A 20,104-nucleotide genomic window follows, 5' to 3' on the forward strand; every position below is an offset into this window, starting at 1 on the left:
GTCACAATTTTATCTAATTCTGGACCAAATAGGATATCTCCAGGATAAGATAGAGACTCCAGACCCCTTTTTTAGTCTGAATCTGCTTTCCAGGAACAGAGCCAAATAATACAGCGGGCCACTACCGAAGTAGCAGATATCCTGGAGGCCAGGAGAACGGTATCCATAGCTGCTTCTCCCATGTAGGAGGCTGCACCTCTAATGTGAGATATGTAGGATAGTTGTTCTCTTGAAGCATCAGGCGGAAATGTCTCTTCTAGAGCCTCTGCTCAACTCTCAATGGCTTTTGCCACCCAGGCCATAGCCCTAGCAGGACGAGTAATAGCTCCATTAAGAGAGTACATAGATTTGTGACAAGCTTCTATACGTTTATCTGTAGTCTCCTTGAAGGAGGTTGCAGTATGGATGGGTAAGGTGGCATTCTTAACCAGACATGTTACATGAGAATCCACTGCTGGGGGAACTTTACATTTAGTGCAATCAGTAGCTGGAAGAGGGTAAAAGGAACTTAAACATTTTGGAATTTGAAACCTTTTACTGGGCATATTCCAAACTTCACTCATGTGATCAGATAGCTGGTCAGAGTGAGGGAACTCTGGTAAAACTCAATTTTGATGTTTAAAAAGTGTTTTTTTTATTTTTAGGAGCAGGTTCATCCTCTTCTATTTGTAAAATAGATTTTGCAGCTCTCACCAGAGCAGGTATATTTAATTTAGAGGGTGGCTCCTCATCTCCTGAGATGGAGTAAGAGGGAGTCATTCAGACCCGGTCGCAAGTGCTGAGCGCTCGCAACCGGGTCGATGTTTCCCCACTGGGCATGCGCACGTCGGAGCCGGCTCTGACGTGCGCATGCGCGAGACCCGGCTAGCGACGGGCGTTCCGTCGCTATGGGTCTCACACCAAAGAAGGTGAGCTGTTGATGATGAGTGACAGCTCGCCCCATTTGGGAGGCGGGCAGGGGGCGTGGCAGGCCAAACGGAAGTGTTCCCGTTGGAACGCTTGCCATTTGGGGGCGGCCCCACTGACATCAGCAATGATGTCAGTGGGGAGCTTCCTGCTCGATCAGAGAAGGAAGCTCCCTGGGGCTTGCGGTTGATGAGACCCAACCTTAGGGTCTCGTCGCAAGCCCCGATGGTCGCGATGGTCTTGACCATCGCGACCATCACCCTGGTTGATCGCAAGAGCTGTGGGTGGTAACCCACAGCCTAGCGATCGACCAGGAGATGGCACTTAAAAAAGTAAGCGGCCGCCCTCATTCAGAGCGATCGCTTGCAGCAAGCGATTGACTCTGAATGAGGTCCAGAGTGAGAGAGATCTGCGTCTTCTGCCTGCCCAGATGATATCTCAGAATAAGATAACTGGGTGGACTGGGAAGATAACAGAGCACATTTAGTAGGTAAAGGCTTTTCTTTTTGCAGTATTTGCTGAAAAAACCGTAGAGATAATAGCCAAATGGAGGTAGACAATACATGTACCCATGGGGGAGGCAAAGGATTTGCAGGGAGTACCTGCTGTGGCAATCCCACATGGGGGGCTACCACGGGGCCTGCTAAGTGGTCTGTAATCTTTGCCAACACCTGAGAGAAGGCAGCCCAGGGTGGGTCATGAGGAGGAGACACTGGGGCTCAGGGACCTGGGGCTGTGTAACAATTAGTCATCCTGAATGAGGTCCACTGGGGCTAAACCCACTGAGCAGGACTTACAAGACACCAGAGTAGGAGGAGCAGCATCAGCCTGCTTGTTATTCTTTCCTCTGCCAGCCATAGCCACAAGATAACAAAATACACAGTGTGATACAGTGCAGTGAACACTCTGCAGTATGTGTAATATGACACAGTGTAGTTGTAGTGTGCAACCGGGCTATATAATATGTAATAGCCCTCACAAATATATAGAACCCCCAATACTTTATTATGTCAAGGTATATTAGAATAAAGAGAAAGGTATAAGCTGGACAGTATAGAAAGTAGAGATCAGCGCTAGCACAAGTCACATACAAATGCAGAAAAAAACCACTATGTATCTGCAATTGGCACTACAATCAACACAGACCATAGGATATAGCGCTGTATAACCTGGCCCGTGGAAGAGGTATACATGGAGACTGGACCCAGCATTCCTGGAGACCTGTGAAGCAGAAAATGTCTGCCGCGCATCTCTGAGGGGGCGGAGGGAGAAGCCACTCAGGGAAGCAGCAAGACCGCAGTGGAATGGCGCCCTGAACTGGAGGAGGGGCTGCAGGGAGAGCGCCTTCTCCCCATGCTGACGTTAACCACTGGGTCCCCTGGCCTCTAAATATGCCCTCCGCCAGTATATTAATGCCCCTGTGGTCTAGTGGAGTCATGGGTGCACCGTGTCCACACCCGCGCCTCCTGTCTGTTTCCTGAGACCGAAGGCTAGACTGCGTAAAGACGCGGGCCCCTGCAAGTGAGGGTCAGCCTTACCTGTCCCCTGGATTTCTCTTGCAGTCTGGGGCCAGGGAGCCTGCTAGCCAGCCCCCGGACCCCCGGAGGGCTGATCGAACAGCAGCACAGACATCCAAGGGACAGTCTTTTGCTGCTGCTCAGTAGTAAAAACACTAGAAATAAATATAAATTCTAAAAAAAAGCTTGGGCTGCTTGAAGCAACCCCACTGTTAAAAATGGTGATCCAGCTCCTGCGGGACACCAACGAAGCTGTGGGCCCTGAAGAAGAAATATGGAATACAGCATGGCTCTGCCATCCTACACATTTACTTGCCTTTTTTTTGCATTGATTCCAACACAGAATCATCTCCTGAGTCCCATAGGCAGATCCAAGGTGAAAGGCAGCTACACGGCTACAGACACCAAAACGGAATGTTTACACAGATAAATTCAGCATACTCACGGAATTACACATTCTTTTATGTTGTTCAAAACTTGCTTCCCCACCATAATAACCAGCAGCTCCTGAGCCAGCTCAATTAGGCAACCTCCTGGGTTACACTGCAATACAGACAGCAAAGACCATGGGAAGGTTTTGTTACAATAATAGTGAAAAGCACAATGGCTGGAAGCTGCAGAACCACACTGCCATGGCCCATGGTACTTTCATTGATTAATGGTTTTATCTACTTGAAAACGCGATTGTACTTTGAAAGATTACAGAAAAAATTACTGGAGCTGGGGCACTGACAGTGGCATCCTGATGGTTGGTATCCCGACAGGGGTCGGGTAAGTATACTTACCCTCCCCTCTTTGCCTCCTAACCCACCTTTTTGTAGCCTAACCCTAACCACCCCACACCCTAACCTTCCCCGTTAGTGCCTAAACCTAAGTCTCCCTTCTTCATGCCTAAATCTATCCCTCCCCCTTAGTGCCTAGCCCTAAGCCCCCTCCCCCCCCCGAGTGGCGCCTAACCCTAGGGGTTCCTAACCTAAACCCCCCCAAAACCTAACACTAACCCCGCTACGTTCCCTAAACCTCACCCCCCCATGACTAACGCTAAGGGCGCCCCAGACTTTCCTCGTTCGGGCTGGCATCCTTCGGCGTTCCGGGTTCGGGATTAAGATAGAAGTCAGTATTTTGACACCTATCTTAAGTCCCTTGTTGGGATTCCCGGCAGTATTGAGACCTGCAGCATCACAGCCGCCAGTCTCATAAGTACATCCTGTTTAAAACAATATAATCTAAATGATTGCTCACATGTACAATCATCCTAATGTGTTATCTTGACCGCTCATAGCTTGAAAACAATTCTACCAAATGTCAAGCTTTGTACCAGGTAGTTTCCCCCACATCATAAATGCATTTTATTAAAGCAATGCTATGTCAGAAGGTGCTTGCATGTGTGACAAGGTCACTGGCATCATAGTGGAAGGCAGGTATATTTGTCCTAGATTCCTGACCTATGTCTTTTGAAACCTCAGGAAGGTGTTTGTATTAGGATCTTTTTGGGTAATTAACTTCACAGGAGGCTAATTAGGGTTTTCAGCTGTGTGGCTGTTTTTAGTGCTGAGAGGTTCATCATTAAAGGGAGACACTGCCTGGGGAAAGGACAGTCTTTTGTGTCTCTGTGAGAGAATCAGGTTGATGAAAGCAGGTAAACTAAACCTGGAAAAACCTTACACTTTGTTTATTAGTGAGCTAGGATCACTTCTGTATCGCTAGTGCCAGACGGCAAGGTGTTTATTTCTGTTTATTTTGTTTGCATTGCCTAATAAAACTGTCGGAGGCCAGATGCACCTGACCACTGGAGTTTGTGTGATTTCTCAGCTGCTGCACAGTGCCATCTATCCCAGGAGATGGTACCAGTTCCCCGACCTTGCTACATGTGGTGGAGAATGCGGGCAACAATGGTCTGCGCATAAGTGAAGACAGCAGCAGCTTTGAGAGTTCTGCAGAAAGCAAGTCTGTGTCTGTCTGGACTAAAATTAAATGTGACACAGAGTAAAACTGCAGGTGTGATACTCTGCAGAGGCTTTTGCACAGTGGGACATGCTGGGAGCTGTAGTGCCTCACACATAGAAACAAGTCCAGCAGAGTTGTGGAATCTGGTTCAGTTAAAGACATTCCTTTTTTTTGCTGGTACTGATACATGTCCTGGGTAAATGAGGCTACAAAGTTGCTGTCAAAAACCCAACAATATGGAGGATATTGTCAAGGCCTTGCGACAAGCGACAACAGTACAGCAAGAAGCCTCTAGAGTACAGCAAGAAGCCTCTAGGGTACAGCAAGAAGCTACCAGGCAATATCAACTGGAGACTGAGGAGATACGGTGGCAACATCAACTGGAGGTTGAGGAGGCACGGCGGCAACATCACCTAGAGATTGAGGAAACACGGCGGCAACAGCATGAGGACCATGAGGTCCTAAAAGAGGTGGTGCAGCATCTTGCAGCGTGGCCTGGAAATGCTTTCCCAAATGTTCAAAACAGCTCCATAAGGGCAAGCCATTTCCTTCAAAAATTGACAGAGACTGATGATGTGGAGGCATACTTGACTGCCTTTGAGAGGACGGCCGAGCGGGAGAGTTGGCCTAAGGATCAGTGGGCTGGATTGCTGGCCCCCTTTCTCTCCAGCAAGCATCAAAAAGCATACTTTGACTTTAGTCAAAGGCGGATGCTTTGAACTATGAAAAGCTAAAAGCAGAAATTCTGACTCGCCTGGGATTTACCTTGTCAATCCGAGCGCAACGTGTGCATCGCTGGGTGTACTACTTGGACAAACCTCCCCGCTCACAAATGCACGACCTAATTCACCTGACCAAAAAATGGCTACAACCAGAGACTTAACTGGACCCTAGATGGTTGAAATAATTCTCATGGACCGTTACTTGAGGTCCCTGCCAATGGCTTTACGCAAGTTGGTGAGCCACGGGGATCCTAAGACCGCTGACCAGATAGTGGAGATGGTCGAAAGGTATCGGGCGGCAGATGAACTGTTGTCTACACTTCAGCAGCCCCCAGATCTATGACAGCGCACTTCAAACCTGGTAAGACTGTTCCATGGGAAAAGGGTCCTGGGCGGTTAAGGGAACTTAAAACTGAAGAGACTGGGAGTGCTCGGTTCAAAGATGGGTCAGTGGGGCCAGAAAGGTCTCGCATGCCTAAACGACTTGACAGATATATGATTAAATGTTTTAGGTGTGGTATACCAGCACATATTGTTGCTAATTGCCCAGTTGTTCAAGAACCTATGCAATGTGATGCTGTCTTTGAACGTGAGCAGAATGTCTGTCTTTGCCAGGTTAGCCTGTACTGTTACACCTTCAAATGAGTCAGAAAAACAAATGTGTGAGGTTGTTGTGGGAGGTAACCGGGTAAAGGCATTGTTGGACTCAGGAAGTGTAATCACCCTGGTGAAAGATGGGTTGGTAAATGCTTTAAAGGGCCAGCGAACAATTGTTGGTGTAACTTGCATACATGGTGACACCCGTTATTATAATACTGCTGAAGTGAATGTTGAGACCTCTTGTGGCTCAGCTGTGGTTAAAGTGGGAATAGTCCCTTCCTTAGTACATGATATTATAATGGGGAACGACTTTCCCCATTTTTTTAAATTGTGCAAGTCCCGTGTGGTCACAGTGGCAAACAGTATAGAGCCAGTAGACCATTCTGGTCATATGCTGGCCGCAGGTGTGACCCCGGAACCCTCAGACCCTTGCCCTGTTGCTAGTATGGCTGGGGAAGTGGTAGATGATCAGGAACAAAGTGAGGTACCTCCTCCAGAGGAGGCAGAGGTGACAGACGGGGCGGAAAGCATACCTCCCCTTGAAGTGAGAAAGGATTTGTTTGCTTCTGAACAGTTAAAGGACTCCACCTTGATAAGAGCCAGAGAAAATGTGAAAGTTGTTAATGGAAACCCATTAGACCCAGATAGCAGGCTTACGTTTCCACACATAGCCCTTAACAATGAGCTCTTGTATCAAGTTACAAAAAGGGGTGAGGTTAACCATAAAGTATACCAACCAGGCAAGAGGAAGCCTGAACAAATTTACCATGTTAACCTTATCAAACCCTGGAAAGATAGGTTAGCTCTGTTAGCTGAACCAAGCCCACCAGTAGCGTCAGTCCCTTTGGTTCCAGAAGTAAAAGTGTCCGAAACCCTGTCCGCCACTCAAAAGAATGAGGCTAAGGAGTTGCTTAGTAGGAACAGAGATTTGTTTTCAGCACTGCCCGGCCGCACGACCATAATAAAGCATGATATCATTACAGAGCCAGGAGTTAAGGTCAACCTAAAGTCATATAGAATTCCTCTCTAAAGAGGTTTAGAATATGCTCAAACTTTGTGTCATCGAGGAGTCTAATAGTGAGTGGTCCAGTCCCATAGTTCTGATTCCAAAGCCTGATGGCAGCCTACGCTTCTGTAACGATTTTCGTCATTTAAATGCAGTTTCCAAATTTGATGCATATCCCATGCCATGTGTGGATGAGTTGATTGAGAGGCTAGGAACAGCCAGATATCTCACTACACTGGACCTGACAAAGGGTTATTGACAAATACCGTTAACTGATAGGGCAAAAAAAAAAACAGCCTTTTCTGTTCCAGAAGGGCTATTCCAGTATAGGATGTTGCCTTTTGGGTTGCATGGGGCACCAGCAACCTTCCAACGTACAATGGATAGAATTTTGAAACCCCACAGACAGTATGCAGCGGCCTATCTGACGATGTGGTAATCCACAGTCCAGACTGGGAATCTCACTTAGTCAGAGTACAGGCAGTACTGGACTCAAATAGGAAGGCCGGCCTAACAGCCAACCCTAAGAAATGTTGCCTTGCAATGGAAAAGGTTCAATACTTGGGGTACACCATAGGAAGAGCTTGATTAAGCCCCAATCAGACAAAATTGAAGCCATACAAAACTGGCCTCATCCCATAAACAAAAAGCAAGTTAGAGTTTTTTAGGGATAACTGGGTACTACAGACGCGTCATCCCAAATTTTTCCACCACAGCGGTGCCACTAACAGACCTTACAAAAGGGAAACAGTCTAACTTGGTGAAATGGGGCCCTGAGGCTGAAGAAGTGTTTCAGGCATTGAAAATAGCTTTGTGTTCACAACCGGTGTTGATAACACCAGACTTTTCTGAAGAGTTTGTGGTTCAGACGGATGCCCCAGAGGTAGGCGTAGGAACAGTGTTGTCCTAAAGTAGGGATGGGGAGGAGCACCCCATTGTTTATCTGAGCAGAAAACTCAATGACCATGAAAAAAGGTACGCTGTTGTTGAAAAAGAGGCGTTGGCCATTAAGTGGGCGTTGGACACTCTGAGGTATTACCTCTTGGGCAGACGGTTTAAGCTCATAATGGATCATGCCCCATTGAAATGGATGTCAGTAAAGCGAGGCCAAAATGCCAGGCTAACAAGATGGTTTTTAGCTTTGCAGGAATTTACATTTACTGTGGAACATAGGCCTGGGTCCCAACTGGCCAATGCAGATGCGTTGTCCCGCATCTTTTGTTTGGGGGCTGCAAGTGTTCCACCCCCTGGGTCGAAACAGGGGAGGGGAATATGTGATTCCTGACCTATGTCTTTTGAAAGATCAGGAAGGTGTTTGTGTTAGGAGCTTTTTGGGTAATTAGCTTTACAGGAGACTAATTAGGGTTTTCAGCTGTGTGGCTGTTTTTAGTGCTGTGAGGCTGATCATTACAGGGATACACTGCCTGAGAAAAGGACAGTCTTTCATGTCTCTGTGATAGAATCAGGTTGATGAAAGCAGGTAAACTAAACCTGGAAAAACCTTCTTATACCTTGTTTATTAGTGAGCTAGGATCACTTTTGTATAGCTAGTGCCAGACGGCAAGGTGTTTATTTCTGTTTATTTTGTTTGTATTGCCTAATATAACTGTCGGAGGCCAGTTGCACCAGACCACTGGACTTTGTGTGATTTCTCTGCTGCTGCGCAGTGCCATCTACCCCAGGAGATAGTACCAGTTCCCCAACCTTGCTACACATGTTATATATAGCAGTTGTATACCGACTTCATTTACCAACATGATACTGACACAGAGCTAATCAATTTAAACAATCTTCATCATTGATCATCAAGGTCGTTTTGAGGCCACATACTGCAGTATCGGGCCAATTCTCTAATAACACTGCACAATTCATAAGTTGTATGTAAGAGTATGCCTGCTACAGAAGACAGGCCATTGTCCTAATGTACGATTATTGACCCAGTCAACTCATTATTGAACAATCAATACCATCATAGAAACAATTCAGATTATTCAGATTATTATTTATTCAATTTAGATTATTATTTACCAGAAGCCTGATTTCCTTGGGTTAAAGGATAGGACTATATTAATTTATGATTACTGGTCCTCGTTGTATCAGTTATGGGATCTATTTTTTTTAAATCTGAACAACTAAGTTCTCACTGTAGAAGATGTGGTAAGATGTGGCGAGATATGGTAAGATGTGGTGAGATATGTTAGTGTGTGACGAAAAAGCTGTTGTCTTTAGTACATAGCTCAGTAGGTTACGATAAGCATTAATCTGTCTCTGCTCCATACATTCATACTCACATCTTCATTACGGTATTGGAAAAACATGGTATAGTGTCCAGGATATCCCACAAATCTGCCAAATAGTAACAAATAACACATAGTTATTAGCAGCAAGGACAGTCACTGGGCAGCAGAGCTTACTTTCCATGGTTAGTGCCTGGAGCAGAGCAGGATCAAATGCCAAAAAGCCTTGCCTTCTAACCTTCAAACAACTAGTATAATTGTACCATTTTCCTCACTACCTTTCCTATGCCAATAAGCCTTGATGGGGATAACGCATATAGCCATACCATGTTTTCAGATTTGCTAGTGCTTATGATAAGATATGGGCATACATGTGTGCGTAAGGCGGGAAGGGGGGGGCACAAAACCCCATTAATTGACTATAATCCTAATTAAAAGGTGATCATTCATTACATTTCAAAGCAACATATAACTTACAAAATTCACCTCTAGCTATGGCAATGTCTAAAGCAAAATCTAATACTCTATACTCTACTTTTGTATTCTATTGTTGTTATTATAAGTGGAATGTCCTTGATTGTACAGCTAATGGTGATATAACACCTCACATGTAACAAATGGCTAGGGCAGGCTCACCAACTCACCGTCCTTTGAAGAACGCAATGTATATGGGGGTTGAATAATAATTAACAAACTCGAAGATGAAGACTTTTAAGATGAAAGCATCTTCGTACTGTGACTGCGTGCGGTGCATTTCTGAAATAGAGTAAGAAGCACAAGATTGTTGTTACTTTGAGGTCTATGTACTAAGCCTTGGAGAGAGATAAAGTGGATAGAGATAAAGTACCAACCAATCAGCTCCTGTCACTTCACAAGCTGTGTTTGAGAAATGACAGTTAGGAACTGATTGTTTGGTACTTTATCTCCATCCACTTTATCTCTCTCCAAGGCTAAGTACATAGACCCCTTAGTTTTAATGAACTTTATTCGCTATTAAAACAGTATGTAGGGTAGAAGTACAGTTATTATATACATATAAGAGCAATAATTGGCAGCAACGCAGCACAAAACCTATTTGGCAGCACCGTGTGTCTTTATTTGCCCAGGTGTGCCTAGATTTTCCACCAAAACATTTGTAAAGCAAGATGGCAGCGGAAACAAAAGAAAGAAGTTGGGAGCACTGCGGTACGCCAGAAGGAGCTACCAGGATAGCAGCCACCTTTGCTACTACTTGCAGTGTCCATGGTCAGTCGGTATTTTATCAACCCCTGCTATGTGACTGTCGACACTACAAGGGAGGAAGAAAACTCTAATTCTCTCTTCTCTCAGAGCAGAGTCGGTGTAGCGGGAAGGAAGAGCTAGCAGCCTGATAAGGCAAGTAACGGGTGGGGCCCTACACAATTTGTACCCCTAATAGTTTTGCTATGGTGCCCCCAAAGTTCAGGTTACACATTTGCCGCCTAATTTTGCAGAGCAGTACAAACAAATCAGAGATGAGCGGTTCAGTTTTGGCTTGGATCTTCCCGCCAGGCTTAGCTCTCAGAACAAGACAAAACATCTTTCACGGACAAAACGTAATCTTTTTCCATGAATGATAACGTTTTGCTTCGTTCTCAAATCCAAACCGAAGCTGAATCGCTCATCTCTACAAGAAATGAGATTTCGAATTGCAGGGCGAGATTATTGGATGTGGAGCGGGTACATTCTAGAGGCATTGCTTGCTGTGCAGGAGGTGCAGCCATTTCTAATCTGCAAAAGGACTACATTTATGCATCAGCTCTGAGCTTTTTGCTTTTTCCAGTTAAACATCAAGTCCCAAAATAAACTTGTAAGAGTCCCACATGTAATGAGGACACTCAGACCTCCCCCTCACTCTCAAGATTAATTTGAGACATGACTGAGGCCTGATGAAGTCTTGAGAGGATGAAACATCTTGATCCATTACCAGATAAGCTTTTTTCTTTTATATTTGATGTACGTTTTCTATCTTTTGTTTTTATTTTACCTGTGTTGCATATACACCATTAACCTGGTTATATCACTCCATTTAGATAGTGTCTGAGTCACAAGTTCACAGATACTTACTGAAGTTCCAGGTACACGGGTAAGCATAATTAGAATATATCATATATATGTAGCAGTATCACCAGAGGTGGCACTGGTGAGCAGCAGATTCTGTGTTGGCAGGAGAGATCCGCCCACACAGAGAAGAAAAGGAGTCTGGGAAATTGTGTAAGTGCTGCCTGGTGGAGAGAGCTCAGGTGTGGGCTGATGAGGCAGACCTGGCAGAGAGCCCAGTGAAGCTGAGCGAGCCATTGGGAGGCCAGTGTCCAAATCTTGCAGGAGGCAAGGGGGGGACCACAAACTCTCAGACGGTGATGAGAAGGCAGTGGAGCTGCAGGCTGAGGAAGCCAAGGAGGCCGGAGCCTGTGTTAACCTGCAGGAAGCAGGGCTTGGGACTTTTGTTGGCAGACTAGCTGCTCCCTTATAGAGAGGGTCGAAGAAGAGAGATAGTCGCCCCAAACAGGGGCTAGGTTTGTTTGTTATTTTCTGTTTGTTATTTTCTGATTCCTGATTTCATATGCTGGCAGGAAAGCATCACCACGTTTATTTCACCTGAAAGCTGTGTGTGGACCCTCATTAAGTACCTAAACACTGTACCCATTCACCCTCTGCCAAGCTAATTAACCCCAAGACATCACATTATGGAGGAGAATGTGGGCACAAAGATTCTATGCACCAAGGTTCTACGCAAGTAAGTGGAAATATGGAAGCTCACTGTACTTGCCTAGTGGACTCAAAAGTGCAATGCTCCTCTGGTGAGTGAAACAAATAAATTGTCTGCAAGTGTGCACTAATGCTGCAGTGTATATCTTTTCCGTGGAAAGGAAGAGAAATAAGTGTTACACAAGCTGCTGGAGAATTGTTTTGCTTATGAGATGCAAAGTGGCCAGAAACAAAGTATTCAAGTGTTTTGCAAAAGTGAAAAGTGAAAATATATTGTCTGTGAAGAGAAATGTGCACTTCCTTGGCATTGGAACAGTTAAAAGAAATTGTGTGGTTTATTCTGGTGAATTGCTCATGCTTGTTAAGTCAAGGTGTGGTACTGAGGGAGCAGAGATTCCTTTTGAAAGGCTGTTAAACAGACAGAGCTTGACATGCTGGTAATTGTAGTACCACATGAAGAAAATTGTTTTGCTGTGTTAAAAATACTGGTGAAGACAGTGTGATACAGTGAAAATAAAAGCAAGTTGTTCCTGTGTATTGTATGGCAAGAATTATGGGAAATAAAGATAAATGTTTTAAAGGCAGAAAGCCTGCTACAAAGGTACAGTTTAAAGCTGGCCACACATCTAAAGATTATCTGTCCAACCAGCCAACTAGTTGATTGGTTGGAATGAAAATCTGGTAACATATGGGAGTAACTGATGATCAGCAATTTGCTCCTACATGCCAGAAAACAGATGAAAATGGTCGTTCAGACAAGTTTGTTTAATTGTTTGATCTAAACAATTTGTTCAAACAGTTTTTGTCCATTTTCCGGTGTTTGGGAGCAAATTGCTGATTGTCATTTGCTTTCATACCTTACCAGATTTTCATTCCAACCAATCAACTAGTTGGCTGGTTGGACAGATAATCTTTAGATGTGTTGCCAGCTTAAGGCTGGAGATTTGCAAATCCAGGACTGGACTGTACAGTCTGATTGTGAAGAAAGTCAGTTACATGGAAGGGATTTAAAGCTGTTTGAAATCCTCTGTGGTGAATCTTTTCAAATTGATGGGGTAAACAGTGTTATTCCGTTGAAAGAGACATTTTAAAAGCAGAATAAAGATGTCGGTGTGTGTTGTCAGTGTATGGTGCAAGGTCTGTCCAATGAGGGCTATATCGGCCTGGAAGAATTTGACAGAATGCGTAAAGCTTTGAATGAAAGTAATGCGTATTTTGCTGGGGAGGTTGATGACTTAACGGAACAATTAGCTGATGAGAGAAATGTTCATGAACAAACTGTAAAGAAATTATGGAGTGAACTGTCCTCTTTGAAAATGGCATTTGAGCAGGAAGAAACAAAAAACCGTGAAGTTCTTAAAGAGACAGACCTCAAATTGGCAGTGATGTCTGAATGCCTTGAGCCTTGAGGACGCTAATTGTTCCAATGTATTACAAAGGATGAGAATGATGTGCTGCTAGCAAAAAAGGACATATTACAGCAAGATATTGTTGAATTGCAGCAAAAGTGTGTGGTACCGTACTTCAGCAGGAAGTGGAGGAGTTGAAAGAAGGTGTCCAGAGACATCGCAGGGTTGCAGACGCAATTGAAAGTGGCAGATTTGTCTCTGGTGTTAAAAAAAAAAAAAAACTCTCTCTAATTGTGTCCACTCAAGTAAAGATTAAAATTGTGAATTGGAGAAAAATTCTCGGGCGGAAAAGTTTTGTGAATTAAAAGTATCGCCAGATGCTGCAGACCCACGCTCAGTGGGAAACTGACCGTGAAGGTAAAGAGATGGAGATGGTCCATCTTAAAGTCAGCTGTAAAGAGCAAGTACAAACTCTCCATTCCAATTTACTTGCAGCTAAAGCAGTTTCAGAATGTCTGACAGAAAGAAATGTATTCCTGGAGGAAAGTCTGCATAAAGCCGCCAATCAAAGAGAATCTTTGGAGAGAGAGAGAGCTTAACCTTGCCCGTGGCAGGACTTGGAAATTGCAAGAACAGAGTGAGAACCTTGAGAAGTGTTTGCTAAGTACACAGGACCAGTTGCAAAGATTCCAAGTGGAAAGGAATACCAAAGAAATGGAATTGCAATATGAATTAAAAGTTGCGGAGTCTGAAATAATTGTACAAAAGTTGAGACTTGCTGAACATGAAGATGTGGAGAGCAAACTTCTGCAATCTGAGAGCAAGTTGGAAAGCGCCATGGTGAAAATTGCCCAGCCTGGGAGAGCAGCTATCTACGGCTCAAATAAAGTTCCACATAGTAGTGGGAAGATCAGAAGAGGAAAATAAGTTAAATAACCTTCTGAAGTTGGATTCTGGACCTAAAATGGTGTCCGATGTCTTTGCTGAACCCAGTGTGGCAGAAGTACATAACCACAAGCAGCAATTGGTTCAAGTTGATCCTGAAAAGGCTGGCGCACAGAGTAATATGCTTCCGCTACAGAGTGTCTTGTGTGATGAGCAGCGGACAAACTGTGAATTACGGGAACTAAGCAAGATGTTCCAGAATGATGTCTTTCAGCAGCAATGTGATCATAGAGATGTCCTCATTAACGATACCAATGTACAAGAAGGGACAGAAGTATCTGAGTTGGGAAAGTCCCTAAAGGTCCGTCTTGGAAAAGTGGATAAGATTCCTTGCAGTGACTTTCAGCTTACAGTAATAACTGAGGGTATGAAGTCCTCCCAAAGGGGCACAGGTCCAGGTTGCATAACTGTGTCTGAAATTGGTGATAAAGAAATAACGTATACAGGTGGTGATCGCATAACCCGTGAGGCAAAGGTACAAGATGTACAAAAGTCTACAGATATGTTGATGGCTTCCAAAGATGAGACTCTGATGTCACTATGTGATCGCAGTAATGTGGATGTGCCCAAGTCATGCATTTTTGCAGTGGAAAACAGAACCTTACAGGCAGTTAATGGTAACAGTCTTGTGAAGAGTAATTCTCATATATGTGAAGTAATGCCGTCATGCAACCAGGATAGAACTTGCAATACCGCTGAATTTATCTTTGAGGAAGTAAGAATAGATGGTTTGCGCACACTAAGTAACCCGCTAAATGTACCAAGTGCTGCTAGCTTTATGAGGTGTTCCAAACCTCTCCAAATATATTGTGAAGAAAATTTTAAGCTAAGCACTCTATGGTACTGCAATAAGTATTCTATTCACGTCCTAATGTATGTTGTGGTCTATCTATAGAGCGTCCTAATGATTGTGTATAGTTCCTAGTAGGCTTATGTCAGGTAGGCAATATCTGTAGGCTGGATATTCCTGGATCACAGTTGTTTTATGCGTTTATTTCACCACCTATTGAACACACTGCCTAACGTTATTGTCCACCTGGTGTAAGAACACAGAGTTGTTGCATATTTCACCATCAGAACACACTGCCAAAAGATATTGCTGAGCTGATATAGGACTGAAGTGCAAGGTCTTTTTGCATTATTAAGGAATATCCAGCCTATAGATATTGCCTACCTGACATAAGCCTATTAGGATCTATACACAATCATTAGGATGCTCTATAGATAGACCATGACATACATTAGGACGTGAATAGAATACTTATTGCAGTACCATAGAGTGCTTAGCTTAAAATTTTCTTTACAATATCTTTGAGGAAGTGAAGTGGTCTCAAACTACAAAGCTTGAAGCAAAACGTACAGCTAAAGTAAATTACAAAATAAAGACCTCTGTGGAGAGTGAACTTTAACCTGTGCTGGTGGAACATGTGGAAGTGCATTATATTTTCAAGGCTCAAAACTCGGGAGCACAAGAAAATCCAAGAGATCTATGCCTTAATGAAGTGGCAGATAGCCATCAAAGCCGTGAGATAAATTATGTGGATCAATGGAGTCAATATTCAAGTAGCCTATGTGGACACGGGAGTCCAGAATCTGAGGGTGACAGTGCCAGTACGTTGACTGTTGACATAAGGCCAAGGTCCAGAATTTGTGATGCTGATGACTCTCGAGGTACTGATAGCTCCTCTTATTTCAAGGGGCCATCAGTAAATTATGCCAATAGCCAATATCGTGCTTCAAGGTTGAAGGTTAAAGATGTGACAAAGAGAAGTTGGCCAAAGTGTGTGCTTTTAAGAGGTGTAAGCAAGAGAAACCTACATTTGGTTAAAAAGAAACAAAGGAAAAGCCATTCTTTGTATGAGCCAGAAGATGAGGAAAAGAACTTGCAGGGTTTTGCTGAAGTTGACAAGAGTGAAGATGAAGTATGTCACTTCGGGAAAAGTAACTTCAAGTTCTCACTGCCTGACATGGTACCCAGGGGTGAGCCTCAAGTACTGCACAAAGAAAGCAAGTACCACCGTTTGTACCATAAAGTGAGGAGAAAAATTAACTCCGGAACTTGGAGGATGCGACCCCCAGAAATTACCAGAGTCTGGATGACTGTGGAGACGATGGATTTCCCTCATGAGGAGAGTGAAGAGGGACATCGTCATGTGAATGCCTCGTCCCATGTAGCTGAACCCAGGGGTTTCAAGCTGGGGAGGGGGATATGTGGCAGTATCACCAGAGGTGGCACTGCTGAGCAGCATATTCTGTGTGGGGCAGGACAGATCTGCCCACACAGAAGAAAAGGAGTCTGGGAAATTGTGTAAGTGCTGCCTGGTGGAGAGAGCTCAGGTGTGGGCTGATGAGGCAGACCAGTCAGAGAGCCCAGTGAAGCTGAGCGAGCCATTGGGAGGCCAGGAGGCCAGTGTCCGAATCTTGCAGGAGGCAAGGGGGGGACCACAAACTCTGACTGTGACGAGAAGGCAGTGGAGGAAGCCAAGGCCTAACCTGGTGGATACAGGGAAGGCATGGAGACAGACTATGTGTGTGTGTAGTTGTGTCAGTCAACTAAAGACCAGGTTGGAGCCTGTGTTAACCTGCAGGAAGCAGGGCTAAGTTGACTTGGGACTTTTGTTTGCAGACTAGCTGCTCCCTTTATAGAGAGGGTCGAAGAAGTGAGTTAGTTGCCCCAAACAGGGGCTAGATTTGTTTGTTTGTTTTCTGTCTCCTGATTTCATATGCTGGCAGTAAAGCATCACCCTGTGTATTTCACCTGAAAGCAGTGTGTGGACCCTAATTAAGCACCTAAACACTGTACCCATTCACCCTCTGCCAAGCTAATTAACCCCAAGACATCATATATATACAGTATATATATATATCAGCAAATTTAAAAATTGTATTCATAATGTAATGGTGACTAATATTGTAGTAGGTTGGCCATGTGACATTGGCTGTGTACACCAGGCAATGTGGACATATATTAGGACTTAAAAAATGTAGGTCCAGTTCTTTAAATACACAGATATGGTTGCTTGAGAAGAGACTTGGAGCTACAAATGCAGGGGCTTCTGGTGTCAGGATTCCGGTGCCGGGATACTGAGCGTCAGCATCCCGACCACTGGGATGGTAACTACGTCATGATCCCACAAAGGCACTAGCCCTTGATTTAATCCAGTCATAGAAATAGATTATAATTAGAGCTGTGTTATCACTGGTGCTCTAGCTTCAATTAACACTTAAAATGACACTAAAAATAAAATAGTGTGGTCAATGCAATAATTTAGCTAGATGGACAAACCGTGGCATAGTTTTTAGGTAATATTTGCCTCCCTAGTAGTTTTTGGAGCCATGCTGGTGCTGTAATTTAACAGAAAAAGAGGGGTCAGCTTCCAAAGCTATTTGATACGATTTAGTGATAGAACTGATTATTATCTTTTATTAACATAGATGTTGTTATTCACAGCTTCAAACCTTATAGCTCCTAGTCACAGGCTTTATATGACACTGATTACATATCTTTTGTAGCTTTATAGATAGCAGTAACCGTGTCTTCTTGATGAGTCCACTCTCTGCTTCTTGTTACTCACCCCAGCGAGTCAGAAAATGAGCCAGAGACAAATAGATCTTGGACAGCACTAGAATTACAATCAAGTTCAGCAGGGACCCGGTGATGCTGGCAATGGAACTTGCCTATGGGATATAACAAATTATGCAAATGAAACTTGTTCCATCGTACATACTGTGTTCATTTCAAGGAGAGATATATGGACAAGACTTACTGATCATTTACACGTAAACCTAGACATGTATTAAATACTTTACTCTGCAAGCAAAATAATCCCAAAGGTTCCCCTTATTATGTATTATGTATCTGAAATACTATTCGGCATTGTCATCATTAAAGGAAATTTGTGTAATACACCTGATGAAGACCTCATAAGAGCGAAACACATTTCAAATTGCATGTGTTCATGTAACAACAGGGTCCACCGTAATTCTATTTAAAGGTGTGACAGTGGTGTTCAATTTTAATCTATGATTGCTCACTGTACCTTTTTGTTTATATTATTTTATGTAAACTGCTTTAGTGATTATTTGGCATGCAAACGATTTATGCATAATAAATATTTAAATTATTCATGGTGGCCTTTGGGTCTTTTTGGGTGATTTCGTGGTGGGAGGGTTTATTGTTAGATTAACCCCAAGGAGGGATTTCCAGCCTTAAAGAAAGATTTGCAACCTTGATTAAACGTTCTACGATCAAAGAAGGTGGTTCTGAGATCTACATCAATCAAAGACACTTTCGTCCACACTTGACTCGGTGCTAGACTTTTTTATACTTCTATTTCTTCAAGGACTTTATGTGAATTTTATATCACTCTAATACATTTATAAAGAAAATCTGAAATTTTCCATCAATATTGTTGCACACACTTTGTTTTTTTTTATTGTTCTTAAGAAATTGTTGGTTGGCTCTTCTAACAGGGGGCTTTAAAAGAGGTGCAGCTGGTGGCACACAATGGTGTGAATATTTGATTTCATATTTTAGCGCATGTTAAGGGTATTGTTTGCATATCTATCTATCAATCTCACTTAGCTAAACTCCATTCCTGCAGATAATTTCCTAAAGAAACTCTATTAATGCATTTACACCCACAACTGCCCTGCTGCTGAACACCTCGAAATTGTCCCCATGATAGTATTAATTATTTGCCTTTATTGTTGAGATAGTAGATACAAAGATTGTGGGACAGTGGTAATTTAATCTTGCCCAGTGTCAATCATAGGAGTAATGTGGCTGCACATTATGCTGACAGGCAGAATGTGCTGTCGAGAACAGTGGTACACAGGGCCATAACTATGGGTGTGAGACCAGTGCTGTTGCCACCCCACGGTCCTTGCTTGTGGCTAGCAGGGTGCCTAAAATGGCAACCTGCAGCCAGGATCACTGCTGCGTCCCTTAGATGCTCCAAACAGGCACCCTGCAGTGTCTGCAGCTGATCTGGAGCGTCCTCACGATGCTCCGGTCAGTTACAGGTGCTGCTGGTCACTCCCCCTCCGTGAGACGTAATGACATCATGCGCTCGATGTCATGATGTCAAGTGCTAAGCGGGTGGGGCCAGCACATGACTCCTTTAAGCCCTGTTACAGTCCTGGTCGTACAGCCCAACTGTATTCAGAATAAAGTAGATCGTAATCAACTGCCGGATTCCAGAAGGTGATTTCAAATAGAAAAGGAATTCTAGAAGGTGAATGGTCACAGAGATAGACACATAGGGCTGATTCAGAGCAGAACGCAGACGAGCTGTGGCTGCCTCTTTTGCCGCAGTTGCACCTGCGTCTTTGTGCTAATGCTGCTATAAAGCCCTTCCCTGGTGTACATTCATGCATCTGAATGTGCAAGGTGTGAGATGCCTACTCACAGCGTTTATACATATCGCATTACCATCTGGTGATGCACCATCGGTCGCCCCATCAAAACCTGTACCTGTGTTTCTTCTTCATCCTTATATCTGACAAAACCAAAGCATCTTCCCTTAGGTCTTCAACCAATGTCATGCTGCTGCTGTTAGGGCCGTACCCAGGGGTGTGCATCGGTGCCACTGCCCAGTGCACAAGGCTGAGGGGGCTGCACAGTCGCTGCCCATACAGAACCTTTATTAAGCCTCTGTGCCCTATGGAATCCTCACTGTATCCAACAAGAATTCCCTCCACTGGTTGTATTGTAACTTGTAACAAATGCTTTGCACCCAAAAACTCAGCTTTCTCACTATGCAAAAGTCCATTTGGAGTTTTCTCCACATCCTAGTGAATATTCTATTTTGCATTTGGTCACTTCAGTTAGAGCTATTCATTCTTTCAGCTATCTTAATTTGCACTGTTGTATATACAACTGTCTTGATGCAGTATTGTCTTTAGATTCTCATGTCATACTCATCCTGTAGCTGTAGTTCTACTCCAACAAACAAACTGCACCACCAGAATCTGAATGCTATTGCTAGCAAACACAACCTTTTCAGGATCAATGGAATTGGGTTATAGACGAAGACAATGTAAAAAATGAAGGCTGCAGATAGACTTAAAGGTCCATTCTTCAATCTGGAAATGCCGGGTATCACAGCTACACGTGTAGACAAAAGTGATTGGACACTAACAGCAA

At 43.9% G+C, this 20,104-nt stretch overlaps 1 protein-coding gene across 1 annotated transcript in view; it reads right to left on the reverse strand.

Annotated features, from left to right (window-relative positions):
* The window catches only part of ANO7 (anoctamin 7), a 202,114-nt gene that overhangs the window by 62,509 nt on the left and 119,501 nt on the right, over positions 1–20,104 (reverse strand). Inside the window, exons 14-17 of the mRNA XM_088479281.1 lie at positions 17,532–17,634; positions 9,580–9,691; positions 8,990–9,044; positions 2,869–2,966 (exon numbers count right to left, since the gene is read on the reverse strand). Coding sequence (XP_088335407.1) covers positions 2,869–2,966; positions 8,990–9,044; positions 9,580–9,691; positions 17,532–17,634 — 368 coding nt within the window. The remainder of the gene's footprint in view (positions 1–2,868; positions 2,967–8,989; positions 9,045–9,579; positions 9,692–17,531; positions 17,635–20,104) is intronic.

Source organism: Taudactylus pleione, unplaced genomic scaffold (genome assembly GCF_031769625.1).
Source record: "Taudactylus pleione unplaced genomic scaffold, aTauple2 ptg000229l, whole genome shotgun sequence".
NCBI classification, from domain to species: domain Eukaryota; kingdom Metazoa; phylum Chordata; class Amphibia; order Anura; family Myobatrachidae; genus Taudactylus; species Taudactylus pleione.